At 49.6% G+C, this 14,903-nt stretch overlaps 1 protein-coding gene across 1 annotated transcript in view; it reads left to right on the plus strand.

The window, feature by feature from the left end:
• The window catches only part of KAZN (kazrin, periplakin interacting protein), a 226,027-nt gene extending 217,371 nt beyond the window's left edge, over positions 1-8,656 (plus strand). Inside the window, exons 5-10 of the mRNA XM_054291991.1 lie at positions 3,515-3,651; positions 4,033-4,203; positions 4,498-4,687; positions 5,518-5,648; positions 5,988-6,038; positions 6,646-8,656. Of these exons, the coding sequence (XP_054147966.1) occupies positions 3,515-3,651; positions 4,033-4,203; positions 4,498-4,687; positions 5,518-5,648; positions 5,988-6,038; positions 6,646-6,813 (848 nt within the window). The 3' untranslated portion in view covers positions 6,814-8,656. The remainder of the gene's footprint in view (positions 1-3,514; positions 3,652-4,032; positions 4,204-4,497; positions 4,688-5,517; positions 5,649-5,987; positions 6,039-6,645) is intronic.
• The last annotated feature ends 6,247 nt before the right edge of the window (positions 8,657-14,903 follow it).

The raw sequence follows: 14,903 nt of genomic DNA on the forward strand, positions 1-14,903 counted from the left end.
AGTGGATGGGAGTCAGGGGAAGCTGCTCTTTGGAGTTCAGGGGTGTGCTGCATCTTCTGTCAGTGCCCTGGTGTGTGTCTGGGCATTGCTGCCTCATCCCAGGAGTGTGAAACTGGGCAGAGATGCTGCTTCTGTAGTTCAAGCAGTAGTTTTTCATCTAATATCACATTAGTAAAGGTAGTGAAACTAATTATTACTCATATGTCCTCTAAGGGAACCTTGGCTGGATGGTGGGGCCATGGGTTGGACATCAGTGATCCTTGTGGGTCCCTTCTACATCAGGATGTTCTGTAATTGGTATCCCCTTCATCTGACACTATTTATCTCAAAGAGGGAAGGCAGTATTTAGAGCCGCCCCCATCCTGGGGGAGATGCCTGGGTTTAGGATACAGGAGCCGATTCCCAGCTGGAAGCTGTTGGATGGTGAGGTCAGCCTGGGGCCAGTGGTGGCATCACTGGGGGCTTCCAGCCCTGCTGCTGTCCCAGACAGGGCTGTGCCTCTCCAGTGAAGCCACTGGATTTTGGCTCCTCATCTAGAACTGGGAATAAAAGGTGCTGAGGGTGTGGATTTTAATTGTTTGGGCTGCAGGAGGAGCCCAGCTCAGAGCTGGTCCCGTTACCTCTGTGCCCATCATCCTTCTCCCAAAGGACCGAGAGAGGATCGAGTGGCAGGAGGTGGAAGCTCAGATAACACCAGGGCAGGGTGAGCTGGTGCAGGTGGGGATGGTGGTGGGAGCTGGGGGGGTTCACCCAGCCCATCCCAACCCATCTCCCCCATCCCTTGGTGCCAGGGCTGGTGCTGAGCTGCTGAGTCCAAGGGGGGCTGCTGGCTCCCCCCTCTCCTTCTGCCACGTGCTGGAGGGAGGGGAAAATTAATAATGCAAGGAAGAGAAGTACTTTCCACTCATGGGCTGGGTTTAGGATTTCTTGCTTCTTTTCTTGGGTTTATGAAGAGGTCAGAGGTTTGTCCAGAGCCTGCTGTGCCAATGGGCTGGGGGAGTTTATTTGGACACTTGTGGAGGTTTGGGATATAGAAACCTGGCCCTGGATCATCAGATTAAAGGAAAAAGCCATTTCACCTCCTCAGATGGACACGATAGCCAGGGAAAATCTGCTTTATCCCTCCTTGGCTGGCCATGGATTGGAAAGGCTCGTTTTCCCTGACTGAGTAATTAGCTGGGCTTGTTTGCTAAGGACAAATTAAGCTGCTGCAGCAAGTGGGGCTCGGTCCAGGAGCTGCTGGCAGCCCTCACAGCTCACTTCTGCCTCACTTTTTATTTTTCTCCTGCCTTTTTCAATTAATTTCCTATTAATTTGGCTTGGAATGAAGTTCTCAAATGACTGATAAATCTTCTTTAAGCTTAGGAGCTAATCGTTCTTGGAGGAAGGAGAGCAATAGAGGGGAGCAAAAAAAAGTCTGTTAATTTCAGCAAATCTCTCAGATATGAAATGCAGTGAATGGTAAATTGTCCTGTTGGGTTAATAGGAAAAAATCTGCTCTTTCAATACTCAAACCTCATAATCTTCTTGTAATATTGATACATTGGCATAAATATTGGTAAATATTGGTATATCAAAACATATTCAACCTTGGGATATAGTTACCCTTCTTCTAATAGTACTTCAGAGCATTTTCTTTTTATTATTGGCAAATGATTAAGTGTTTTCTGTAAATCTTTACGGGCCATGAACACTGCCACTAATTAAAGGAGTTTGTATGCTATAGGGGACTCACTATTTAATTAAGTTCATTAGGATTCTTTTTGTTGCCTCCAGCATCAGAGATTGGCAAATGTGACTTAAACTTTTGTAAGAGCCTCTGAGTATCCTTGAGGAAATTAAATTTTACATATATAGATACATATGTGTCTGTGGGGTCTGGATCTCACCCCACTATGGTTTGGTCAATTTATCATTAATTTTTATTTTTAGCAAGTTTTTAGTTCCTGTGAAAGAGTTGGGCTGGGGAAGGTGGTGGTTAAGTACACACAGGCAGTGGGAAAGGCCTTTTGCAAAGGCATGGGTGTGGTTGTGATTGTTTTTAGAGGGTTTCTGTAGGAATTTCCTAAGATGGGAATAAAGCAAGGGAAGTCCTGGTGTCGGAAGAGCGGAGCTGTCCCAGGAGGAGTCGTGTTCATTGAAGTGGGCAAGGAAGACTCCCAAGAGCTCCTTGTCACAGGACAATGTGAATTTTTGCAGCATTTCCTACCTCATTTTCTGGTTTGTGGTGTTCTGTTTTATCTCCAGTGCTTACTGTCAGAATAGTTGATCCAAAGAGTTTCATCTCTTGGATTTTAACAGATAAAAATCCCTATAGTCCAAAGCATCTCCCTCTCCCTCCACTATTTTGTCTGATTTTTTCCCCTATCTTTTTCTCCTCTCACCTGCAAACCCCCTCCTTTCCTTACAGTGTTGAGAGGAACCCAAATGTTCCTGACGTGCAGTTTAAGCCCCAGATGAAGTGACTCATTACAGCAGGTAGAAAACACAGTGTGGGCTGAAACAGCTGCCTTGATTTCTGTAATCTAATGGAGAAAGGTTGGATGTGTGCATGGAGACAGGTCCCACTCATGGTGCTGCAGCATCTTCTGGCAGGTTTTGTAGTATCCACAGCCCCTGGTGGCTTTGGGGTTGTTTTTCTCTGGAGAGTTGTGGGGGCATTTAGGATTTTTTGAATAACACAAACAACTTGCAAGACTCAGTGATTCAATACAATGAGTGCAGGGACAGTTGGAGGGGCAGAGGGTGTTTCATGGCGTCCCTGAGTTAGCAGGTTGGAAAAGCAGGGATATATAATGAAATATTTGTGATCTGAATCCTAAACTGGGCATTATTTTGGTGATGTGGGGTGTAGCTGGAGCAGGGAGCCACAGGGCACTTCTGCAGCACTGCCAAGGACCAGGTTCAGTTCTGGGTAAAGCACTGATGTACAGAAGTGACCAAAACTCCTTGTCCTACATGAGATTTCTGTAATTCTCCCTGGATTTGGCTTTCATGGCTGTCCTGGGGTCGGTGGTCAGCAAGCATCCCTCACTGGTGCAATGAGGAGGGAAAACATGAAGGTTTTGGGTTCCTCTCAGGGCTGTTGAATCACCCATCACATCCCACGTGCCTCTGCTCCATCCCCTCATCCCAACACAGCATCCCTGAGCTGGAAGGGGACACACAGGGAGCCGTGCCCTGGGCTCGTGGGAGCGCTCTGGAATCTGCCTCACTGCTAAAAATAAACTGGTTGTGGTTTATTTATCCTGGAAAGGGAGCAGCAGGTTTTCCTGTGCCAGGCCCTGAGGCTGAGGCTGCAGTTTTGCTCCCAAGCCTCCTTTTCCAAGGTCTGAGCTGCCCTTTGGAGGGTGGGCTGTGACGAGGAGCATTTTGAAGGGTGCAGCAATGGGAGTGAATTTGGCATCTTCTCCCAGCCCAACCTCCAGAATTGTCATTTTGGTGCTTTTTCCTTGAAAAATAAAAGAGATGGAGCCAAGGGGCTGCCATGCTGGAGTGACCCTCTCTCCCACAGCCATGAAAGCCGACCGCAAGCGCTTGAAGGGGGAGAAGACAGACCTGGTGAGCCAGATGCAGCAGCTGTACGCCACGCTGGAGAGCCGGGAGGAGCAGCTCCGCGACTTCATCCGCAACTACGAGCAGCACAGGAAAGTGAGTGCAGAGCCCACGCTGTGCTCTCGTGGCACAGAGGGCTGAGTGGGAAAGCTGGTTTGTAGTCTGGCAAAATCCCACTAAAGCCCCAGCTGGGCTCTTGGAGGGGTGGGGATGGACCACAGCAGTTTAAGGTTAAATGGAGGAAAGAGAGCCAGAGCTGTGGGATTTTATGTAATTTTAACCAGGTGCACAGTGAGCATTTCTTTTTGGGGAACAGTTGCATTTTGGATCTCCCCAAAAAGAGTTGACATTCCTGTCAGCACAGAGCATTTGTGACACCAAAGATACTGCTCGTGGTTGTGTGGTCCCCAAAGGGGTTGTGGCAGAGGAGTTTTTAGTTAAATTTTCCCTTCCTGACGGCCACCCCTGTCCCAGCAGGAGAGCGAGGACGCAGTGAAGGCCCTGGCCAAGGAGAAGGATCTCCTGGAGCGGGAGAAGTGGGAGCTGAGGCGGCAGGCCAAGGAGGCCACGGACCACGCCAGCGCCCTCCGCTCCCAGCTCGACCTGAAGGACAACCGCATGAAGGAGCTGGAGGCCGAGCTGGCCATGGTGAGCTGGATCATTTGTACAGATCTCAGTGCTTGCTGCAGTGACTGCACTACTGCAATACTGAGAGGAAAATATTCCATCTCTCAAAAGGAGCTTGATATCTCTGGCGTGGGGATCACTCAAAAATAACTTGATATCCCTGGCATGGGGAGCGGCAGAGTTGGTATCTTTGCTTGCCCAGGAGGGTGGGTTTGCTGTGCACTGTGTTACTGCTTGTTCTGCTGCTCTAGGAGATGTTCACATGGTTTTCCCACTCCCCCACCACCACCTCAATGTCCTAATGTCCTTCCCCAGGCCAAGCAGTCCCTGGCTACGCTGACCAAGGACGTGCCCAAGCGCCATTCCTTGGCCATGCCTGGTGAGACGGTGCTGAACGGCAACCAGGAGTGGGTGATGCAGGCTGACCTCCCGCTGACCGCCGCCATCCGGCAGAGCCAGCAGACCCTCTACCACTCACACCCCCAGCACTCGGCGGACCGGCAAGGTGGGCACCCCTCAGATGGCAAATCCTCAGTGCCAAACCCCTTCTGGGGAGGAAAGATGGTCCAAACCACCCCTCCCTGTTGTAGTATGCTTTTATATTTTGTAATACTCTGTAATAGTTTTGGTTTTGTATCCCCGTATTTTTCCCAAATGGTTACCCCAGATTGTACCCCCTCCCTCTACCTGTGTAATCCCTTTCCTTTGCTCAGATCATCCCCAAATCCCCACCCTGGCTCTCTGTCAGTCACTCAGCATCCCATCCCCTCCATCTAGAACTTTCAGTCTAGGACATCGAGTGATTAGCCAGAGGCCAGGGGTTAACCCCCCAAGTGTTTTTCCATACGCTATCCTAAATATCTGTCCCCCAGTATCCATCCCTTAGGGTCACTTATTGGTTAGTAAAATGTTATCTACTTTAGGTTTCTGCCTCCCTTTAAATGCAACCTTGGCACCTCTCCCAAGGCTCTCAGCAGGAGGCCTCCCTGAGCTGTAGGTGCTCCTCAGAGCTCCTAGAATAAACCTTGGATTAATCTCTGCTAAGAGTCAACCCCTTCATCTTCCACCATTGTTCCAGTGTCTCCTCTGCTGCAGGCAATCAGCTTGGCTGCTTTCTGTACCCCCAGGGATCAGCCTAACTGCCTTCCATACCCCCAGGGCACGAGAGAGTGTCTTCCCCTCGCTGTTCACCATCTTGGGGCTGGTTGGGATTCCCTCAGTGGCACTCAGAACAGTTGGCGCCCAATGTGGGGCTCAAACCACAACCACATGCTCTTTTGGAAGTGCATCAGAGATTTGCTGGTGTTCATTCCCTGTTTCCCCCCTGCCTTGCAGCAGTCAGAGTGAGCCCCTGCCATTCCCGGCAGCCGTCCATCATCTCCGACGCCTCAGCGGCCGAAGGTGACCGGTCATCCACGCCGAGTGACATCAACTCCCCCCGGCATCGAACGCACTCACTCTGCAACGTAAGGGCCTGCCTGCTGGGGCTTTGGTGCTCTGCCTTGGGGAGATGGGCTCTGGGCATTCTGTGGGGCCTCTCCTTCCCAGCCTGCCTGCTGGGGCTCTGATGCCCTGCCCTGGGGAGATGGGCTCTGGGCATTCTGTGGGGCTTCCACTTCCCAAAACAGCATTGGGTTTGCAGGGTGGGGCATGTTGGGGCTTGGCTGACATGGAAAGCTGCCTCCCTAGGGTTTATCCCACTCCAACTGCAGTTCAGCTGCACAAATGCTGCTTTTTGCCCTGGGGGTGGAGGATCTTGGGCTGTATCAGGGTTGATTCAATGGATCCATCTCCTTGTGCCATAGGGGGACAGTCCTGGACCGGTACAGAAGAACTTGCACAATCCAATCGTACAGGTAGGGCACAAATCCTCTCAAATCCTGCTTGTGAGACTCCCTTCTGTGCTAGAAAGTACTTGGGGGTGGTGGGTCAGAGGAACTAATTTGGGATGAATGGAAGTCATCCTGCACTGTAAGTCTGGGATGTCTCCTATTCCCATAATTTGCCCCTCAGGTATTCACTGAGCTCACGCCTATCCCAGTGTTGATTTTTATAAGGTCCAGCCAAAGCATGTTGTTCTTCTGGATTTTGGCCCTAAAACATTGGGATATTTTTGCAATCCAGACAGATGCTCTGACTATTTATTCCCAGAGCTGGAATCCTGATCCAGTTGAATTAAAGAGGCCAAAATTCTGAGCTGTGGAGAGGGGGCCCAATTACACTGCAAATTCCACCACACAGGTTTCAGGAATGTTATTGTATTTTGGTCCAGGATCTTAACATTACTTTGGACCTGGATGAAAATATTTTGTGGGATCTGGCTGCAAATATTTTTTGGGACCTGGACTCAAATTTTTTGGGACTGGGACCACATTCTCCATCACCCTTGATGTGAGTGAAGGGGAAAAATGGTAAAGGAAAGCTGAATGCTTAAACTTGTGTGTCTTGTCCTCCCTCCCACAGTCTCTAGAAGACCTGGAAGACCAAAAACGGAAAAAGAAGAAAGAGAAGATGGGCTTTGGCTCCATCTCCAGGGTGTTTGCCCGGGGGAAGCAGCGCAAGTCCCTCGATCCCGGGCTCTTCGACGGGACGGCCCCCGACTACTACATCGAGGAGGATGCGGACTGGTGACGGCGCCAGAGCCTCTCCCGGCCCTGCACATGTACATATCCCCACCCACAGCCCGTCCCACCTGTGGACCTGTTACCTGTTGTCTTGGGAGCGATGCAGCTGTGTCGTAACTTCAGTTTTTTCCCTTTTTTCCTTTTTTTTTTGTTGATTTTTTCCATCCTGGTAACTCCTTTGTTGTCGCCTCAGTTTGTCCGTTTGGGTTGGGGGTTTTTTTTCTTGTTTTGGGAGGGGTTTTTTGTTCTTTTTTCTTGTTCTTTTGACAAAACTTGAAACTTGAAGGACTGCTGTGTCTCTGTAAATACGAGAAATATTGTGCACTTTGTGCTTGTGATGTCTCTTGTCCGAAACCGCTGTTTTCCGGAGCCCAGCCTGCGGGATGTCCTCGCTTGGGGACGAAGGACCTGCCCAGCTGAGAGATCTTAGAGAGAAAACACACAAAAACAACACCAAGAAAATCTCCTTCGCTGTGATGTCTTCCTGGCCGAGCCCCGCGGAGGCGACCCGGGCTGGTTGTTACGCCTGCCGGTCTGGAAATAAGTGTTTTAACGTTCCTTTTTAGTTGTTTTAATTTATTTGCACAAACCCAGAGGAGCTATTCTAACTAAATTATTGCAGAAGTTTTGGGATTTTTATATTTTTCCACGTCGGTTGGGATGGGGCGGGGAGGAGGAAGGGGGTGTTTGTACTGTACTGTCCTGGGATGTTGCTGTTGGGGGAGATTGGGGCTGTGGACCCCCCAGCCCGGGCTCCCTCAGCTGCCCCAGGAGCACTTAACGCCTTGGAAAACGCAAACCTAAACACATGCCGGGAGATCAGATGGGGGCAAGCTGGTGGGAGCTTTGCCCTCTGTTTTTCCCGGCTTTTGAGGGGTGCTCACCCTTTGCTTCAAGTAAATTTTAGGGGGATCCGGCACGAGCTGGGGGAAAGGTGATATCCCAGATATCCCATATCCCAAGAGGTTGCTCAGATAGGGCCGGCCACCCCGCTCCAGTTTGGGGTGTTACTGCCGTCAGAGGGGGCTGGGGAAATCGGTACGAGTCCCCACTAGGGAGGTTTTTCTGGCTCTGGGGTGATTTGGAAGCACAGGTGGAACTTGTTTTTCCAAATTCCTTGGAAATGCCCCCAAACCACCCCCCGGTGCGGCAGCCGCCTCCCCTCTCCACTAACACGTGCCGCGCTCTGCTTATGCCAAGATAAGTACCTTATGCTTTAATGCTTACAGTATAATTTTAAGCTCTTAAAAAAAAATGTATTAAGATTTATTTAATGAACTATAATAGTGTATTATTTTTCTTAATTCTGATACTTGCGCCCTGGTTGAAAAAAATAAGGGTATTTTGTCTTAAATCACGAACTAAACCGATGCCCTCGCGCTGTATATTCCATTCCAAGGGATGATGCAGAGAGGCCATGGAGGGGGTGACAGAGGGACCAGCCCCCCCAGGCTCTCCTGGGGTGGCAGACCAGGCTTTGCCCCATGGCATCTTTTCTCTGCAGAGAAGCATTTTTATATATTTTGTTGTTTTTTTGGGTTCTGTTCTGTTTTTTTTTTCTTTGTTCTCCTTGCGTTTTTTATAATTTAAACTCTAAACCACCAGAACAGATGAGTGATCTTCTTGTTATCGAGTAGTTTCCTTTGCATTTCAGCTTTTTTGTAAATTAGGAAGTAATTCTAAAAATTACTAAGAGGATGATTTATTTAAAAGAGAACTTTGCTAAATAGCATATGAATTATGGGTAACATTAGATTTAACTTTTCCCCCTGTGAGCGGGGGAGAATCCTTGAAGGCATGGATGCAAATATAAAATTATAAAAGATCTAAATAAAGCTTATTTTAAAGTATGGATGAACTCCATGTGGTTTAATTGGAGAGCCTGGATGGGTTGTTGGCATCTCTGTCGTGGCACAAGGGTGCAGAACATCCTGAGCACCACGTGAATTTCGGGGGCTCCAGGGTGATGGGAGGATTCAGGAGAAGCCTGGCCAGCTTTTCCCAGGACCAGCTCCCAGCCAAATGCCTGCTCCTGGATGCAAGAATGCTGGCAGGAGGCTGGGACTGTCTGCATCCATATGAAATGGGGATTTCAAGGGTTTAAGGTAAGTAAGGACAGCCTGATGTCCCATTCGGCTATGGAAAATATAATGGGAAGGACTAAGAACAGCAGAAAGGATGGAGAAATTAGAAAGTGTTGTACTCCAACTGGAAAAATTATTGTTATCAATGTAGGGGTTGATAAATTATTATTGTTACTATTATTCAGATTACATTGGTCACCTGTAGGGGTGTGCCAGCACTTCCAGTGGGGCCTGATGCCATTTTGGGGTCTATGGTTGTTTTGTAGGCTGGAGCAAAGGCAACCTGCAATGAGCTTCAAGCCCATAATCAGAGTACAGATCAAGAAATGTACCTTTTCTTCTTTCTTCTTTTTCTGACAGAAATGGCCTCCTGGGTTTGGGAGCAGCTGCAGAGCAGGTAAGAGCCGCCACAGTCTGAAATGGGGAGAGCTGGAACAAAGAAAAGTAGGAAAAACTCAGGAGAAGCCAGCTGAGTTCTCTAACTCTATCACCTGCAGCTGGAATCCAGCGTTAATGGGAACTACAGGTGGCATTAAAGGGCAACTGCTGAGCACAGCAAACATGAGCTGGGCACAGCCCATGGTGGGATTTGCTGCACTTGGAGCAGTTCCCTACTGAGATTTGGTGTTGTCCTTTGTGCATGGGATGGGGTGTGGGTGCTCATCCATCCCATCTGTGGCTTTAAAAGATTTGGGAGCCCTTTGGGAGCCAGGAATGTGTCAGAGTGCCACTCCAGTCCTGGCAAGGCTTCTGCCCTGTGCTGTGGGAACCGTGGCAGACCCTGTGCAGGGTGACACAGGTCACCCCCCTCACCTGAGCCACGGCAGGCAGAGGGGCCACGCTCCCTGTGCCTGTGATGTCCTGGGCTGAGGAGGGGCTTCTTGGTGGCTTTGTCCCCCTGCCCTGCTCTTCCCTGGCAGTGGGCACTGCAGGAGGCTCATCCTTGCTGCGAGCCTCATCCCTGCTGCATCCCTGCTTCATTCCCACACCAGCTTCATCTCTGCTGCATCCCACACCAGCCCCATCCCTGCTGCATCCCCCATCAACATCACCCATGCTTCATTCCCACATCAGCCTCATCCCTGCTTCATTCCCCACAAGCCTGGTCTCTGCTGCATCCCCGCCGTGCTGCTTGAGCAGCTCCGTGCTGCGCTGCTGCCACCGTGTGAGCAGTCCCCGCGTTCCTCCGCCCCGGCTGTGTTTGTTTTAGGTGTGACCGCCCCTCTTGGTGCACTTTGCACCGCGCTCGTTGTTGTGCAGCCTCTTGTGCTCACCGGAGCCTTTTCTCTGGCGAGGACTTTAGACTGAGAAAGGCAAATGTCCCAACGCCACGTGGGGGCACGGGGTGTTGTGTGGGATGTGGGGTGCCCACAGAGGGTGCTGTCCCCAGCACCTCCTGGTGTGTCACCCAGCTGTGCCAGTGCTGGCATCATCTCTGGGTGACATTACAACATCTCTGGGTGACATTTACCTGCCGTGCCACAGCCTTGCCCTGGTAACCTGTGGATCAGGAATGGGGTTGAGAGGTCACAGCAAGGAAACAGGGTTGAGTCTGGGACATTTCCTGCCTCTACACTGACTCACCCCATAGCTTTAGTTGGTGATCTCCCCAGGCTGGAGTTTTGGTGATAAAGAGCTAAACTCATGCACCCCAAACAGCTGAATAAATCATCAGGAGGTTGGTGAGGTTTGGCATGGGGTGGGTCACAGAGTGTGGGTGACGGTGATCTCCCCAAAAGCTGGTGTCAAGGGCTGCTGCTGAGGCTGCTGTTTTATTGCTCAGAGCTGCTGAAATTTGGGAATGTGCTTGTCATTAATTCACCTGTTTTCAGTGTTTTCCCTGGAGGAGTTTTCCCCTGGTGCTGCTTTTAAAGCCAGCACTGGAAGTGTCATTGAGCCCTCGCCTCACAGCCCAGGGGATGCAGCCGTGCCTGACAGGGTCCCTCACTGCAGACCTCCTTTGGGACATCCTGCTCTGCCACCGTCCCTGCAGCTGTCCCCACATCAGTCCCTGTCTCACCTTCCCCCTGCCCCAGCCTGACACAGCCACGAGCACCAGCAGAGCACGAGTGGCTCCACTCCATCCAGCCGGGACACTGGAGCTGTGACAAGGCCTCCTATCCAGGTAAGAAGGTTTCCTTGGAGTTTTGTCACTGCTGGTAAATGATCTCCCAGCATTTTCCTGTTCTTGGACAACAGCTCTCATTCACAACCTGTTTTTTATTTTGAACAGCTGCATTAATCTGCTCAGTTTTTAAATACCCAGCTGCACAACACCACCATAGCCCTTCTCTTCCAGCTGTGCTCTCCTCAAACCCTGGCTCTCCTATTCCCAAGCCCAAACCAGAGCTTCACCACAGGGATGCAGCAGCCCTGGAGCAGCTCCAGGAGGAAGCACAGGTTATTTACTATGATTACAGTGAACACAGTGCCTTTATTTACACAGTTTTCCAGCTGCAGACGTGCGAGTGCTGGAGCAGCAGCCGCTGACCTGGCACGGTGGTCGGACCGGTCGGACCGGCCCCGCCAGGTCCGGCAGCCCCGGGGACACCGGATCCTCACCCCGCCAGGAGGGGCTGGCAGGTCACACCCTCCCACCGGGAATGTGAGGAAATGCCTCCCAAGCAGCTGCTTTTCCTCTTTTTCCCACTTGCATGGCAGGTTCCCAGTCTGCAGCCCGGCAGAAACTCTAAATTGGGGTGCAGGAACTAAAGCATGAGGAAGAGAGAAAAGTACAGAGCAGGGCTGGGATGGGATCTGAGGAAACACATCATGGAGCAGGCTGGGATGGGCTTTTCTCCTGGGGGCAAAGCTGGGGCCCTGCCATGTTCCATTATGCATCATATTTATATGATGTATAGATATATTTATCTATATTTTATGTATCTATTTATATCTATATATCTATTTATTTTTATCTAATAATATTATTATTTATATCTATATAATCTATATTTCTATCTCTATATTTATTTATACATCATATTTATATGATGTATAGATATATTTATCTATGTTTATATATATCTATTTATATCTATATATCTATTTTTATATATCTAATCATATTATTATTTATTTATATCTATATAATTTATATATCTATTTATCTGTTTATTTATACCTCATATTTATATGATGTATAGGTATAGATGTATATTATATTTCTGGCGTTTATTAGCTGCTAACATTGTGACAGCTGTGAACATCTCACATATGTCAGTAGTACATTTAAATGGATTTACAACATGCCAAGTATACACTATTTCATGTGGAATTTGCAATATGGCATCTTTCTAAAATATTATAATGCTATTTAAAATCATGTCATCTGAATTGGTTTGGCCACATGACTTCCACTGAAGTCCTTGCTCTACAGTCCTTCATACATTAGGATAAATACAGAGTTTAAACAAAGAAAACTGTGGGGACATGAAGAAGCTTGGGAAAGGGAGGGAAAGGACTGATGGAAAGGGCAAGCATTCATCTATGATGAAGCTGTTAACTCTATTAATCCTCAAATCCCAGAATAGTTTGAATCGGGAGAGACCTTAGAGACAATCTCATCCCACCAGGGATACCTCCCACTATCCCAGTTTGCTCTAAACTTCATCCAACCTGGCTTGGACACTTCTAGGGATGAGGCAGCCAAAGCTTCTCTGAGCAACCTGTGCCAGGGCTTCCCCACCCTCACAGGGAAAAATTCCTTCCTCATATCTAATCTAGATCTGCACTCTGCCAGTTTGACCCCATATCACCTTTTCCTATCACTCCATGGCTTTATAATATAATAGTATTACAGTACAATATAAATGTGCATTTTGGTGGCTCTACTGAGCTGACTCCCAGGGATGGGCTTTATAATATAATAATATTACAGAATAATATAAATGTGCAGTTTCTACTGACCTGACTCCCGGGATGGGCTTTGCCTCTTTCAGGACAAGCCATCCAGCTGTGGGTCAGTTGGAGCAGTGCTTTTGCCTCACTGTTGGGAAGTTTTGGAGGAATCCAGGACTTCCTCTGGTGACTTTAACACACATTTTGAGCAGGAAAAAGCAAGAAAATTTGCCACTGAGCAATTTCTAAGGCAGGAAAATGTGAGCCCCTGGCACCTCTGCACGTAGCAGGGCATCAGATGCTCCTCTGAAAGGCCCTTTTTGTTGCCTGCTGGTGGCTCTGGTGGGGCTCCAGTTTCCAGCCTGGCATTCCTGTGCTCTGTACCTGCATACCTGGCTGGATAATCACCCTGGAAAAGTCCCAGCCTGGGTCTGGGCAGGGAGTGTTTGCAGGGGGCAGATTTGAGGTGCCAGAGATAAACCCCCACATTGGGATGGCTGCAGAGCTGGAAAGGGAAAGGAGCCCAAGGGAGGGATGTGAATACATCATCCCACAGAGAATGTGTGTCAGGGAGAGGCAGGTGCTTTATCTGCCATCCAAGGGGTGAAGGCAAGCCCCCCTTCCTTGATCCTGCTCCAGTGCCACTGAAAAGCCCATTCCCGGCCAATACTCAGCTTTGTGGAGTGGGAACTGAGGAACCAGGTTATGAATGTCCCCTTTGTGCTCACGGTCCCCAGGGCCTCTGCAGGGGGGTGACCTGGCTCGGGCAGGAGCTCTCCGTGCGCCGGATTGGTGACAGTCACTGTGTGATGTCCATGTTCCCCCCCTTTCCTACAGAGAAAACAATTCCCTCTTGTGTCTCCTGACTGTCAGAGCTGCTCGGGATGTCGGGTTTGTGTTTGACGCAGGAAGGTGGAGAAGGAGAGGGAGAAATCCACCTGAAGTGGGGCAAATTTGCCTGAGCCGGGGGCCAAGCGGAAAAATGCAAAACAATCCATCCAAGGGGAAAAAAAATGCAGTTATGTTTAATAATTATTTCTTTTTATAGCACAGCTCCTGGAATTGCCCTTTGATTAGAGCGGGGAGGTATCACGGGCAGGTGAGTCAGTGGAAAATACCATCAGCTCCATGTGGGATTGTGCTGGTAGGGAGAGATGCAGGGAAGCAGCGGGGCTTTCCCAAGCATCCTGAACACCAGTGGCCCCAAGGCAGGGCTGTGGAGCTGAGTCACGCCAGGTGATGTGACAAGTTTCATTTGGTTCACCATGCCTTTTGCCTCCACAAGGTCTCACAGAGCTTAAGGGACAGGAAAAACTGCAGTGGCTGGTCCAGCAGCATAGTGATGCAGTTTTTTTTCGCTTGGATCAGGAAAAAACCCACCCTGAGTGTCATCTCTAACAGGATCTGAGTCCTTGGTGGTGTTTATTATTACAGCTGGGTGTGAGAAGAGCCTGGAAAAACACATCCTCATTGCTGCTGGGATGGCAGCCAAGGAGGGGTGACACTGGACACGGCGTTGGTTGCACTGAGGTTTGCCAGAGCCCAGCTCTGCTCCCCGTGGCTCAGTCTGGAAACCATGGGAATGTCTGGCTGTGAGGCCAAGGCGTGTGGCCAGGAGCCATGGGGAGGGTTGTGCCTAAAACAGCTCTTCCCAGCACACAAATGGTTAACGGGGAATGTTTATACAGGGCAGCACACTGATAAAAAGAGCTTTCCCTGTGAGTGCAAGCTTGGCTCTGTTCTGTGAATGCAGTGATGAGCCTGAGTGATTGGAGTTCATCAAAATGAGGCTTCTGCACACAAAGCTTAGAACTGATTGAGTGAAAGCTCCGCTCATTGCTACAAGAGTTTTACAAAGCAAGTCCATTGCTATAGAATAAAAACTAAAACTTTCACTGTGTTGGGAATAGATTTTTCCATGGGAGGGTGGTGAGGCCCTAGTTCAGGTTGCCCAGAGAAGCTGTGGCTGCCCCATCCCCAAAAGCGTCCAAGGCCAGGTTGGATGAGGTGTGGAGCAACCTGGGATAGTGGAAGGTGTCCCTGGACATGGCAGGGATGGGCTTTAAGGTCCTTTCCAACCCAAACCATTCCGGGATCCTTGAAAGCAGCGATGCGGGGCTGAGATGCATCAAGCAGGGGCTGCAAGCGCTCCGACGGGGTGACCCGATGGGCA

The sequence above is a fragment of the Melozone crissalis genome, unplaced genomic scaffold (genome assembly GCF_028551555.1).
Source record: "Melozone crissalis strain CALT ecotype California unplaced genomic scaffold, PUWL_Pcris_2 ptg000107l_1, whole genome shotgun sequence".
Lineage (NCBI taxonomy): Eukaryota > Metazoa > Chordata > Aves > Passeriformes > Passerellidae > Melozone > Melozone crissalis.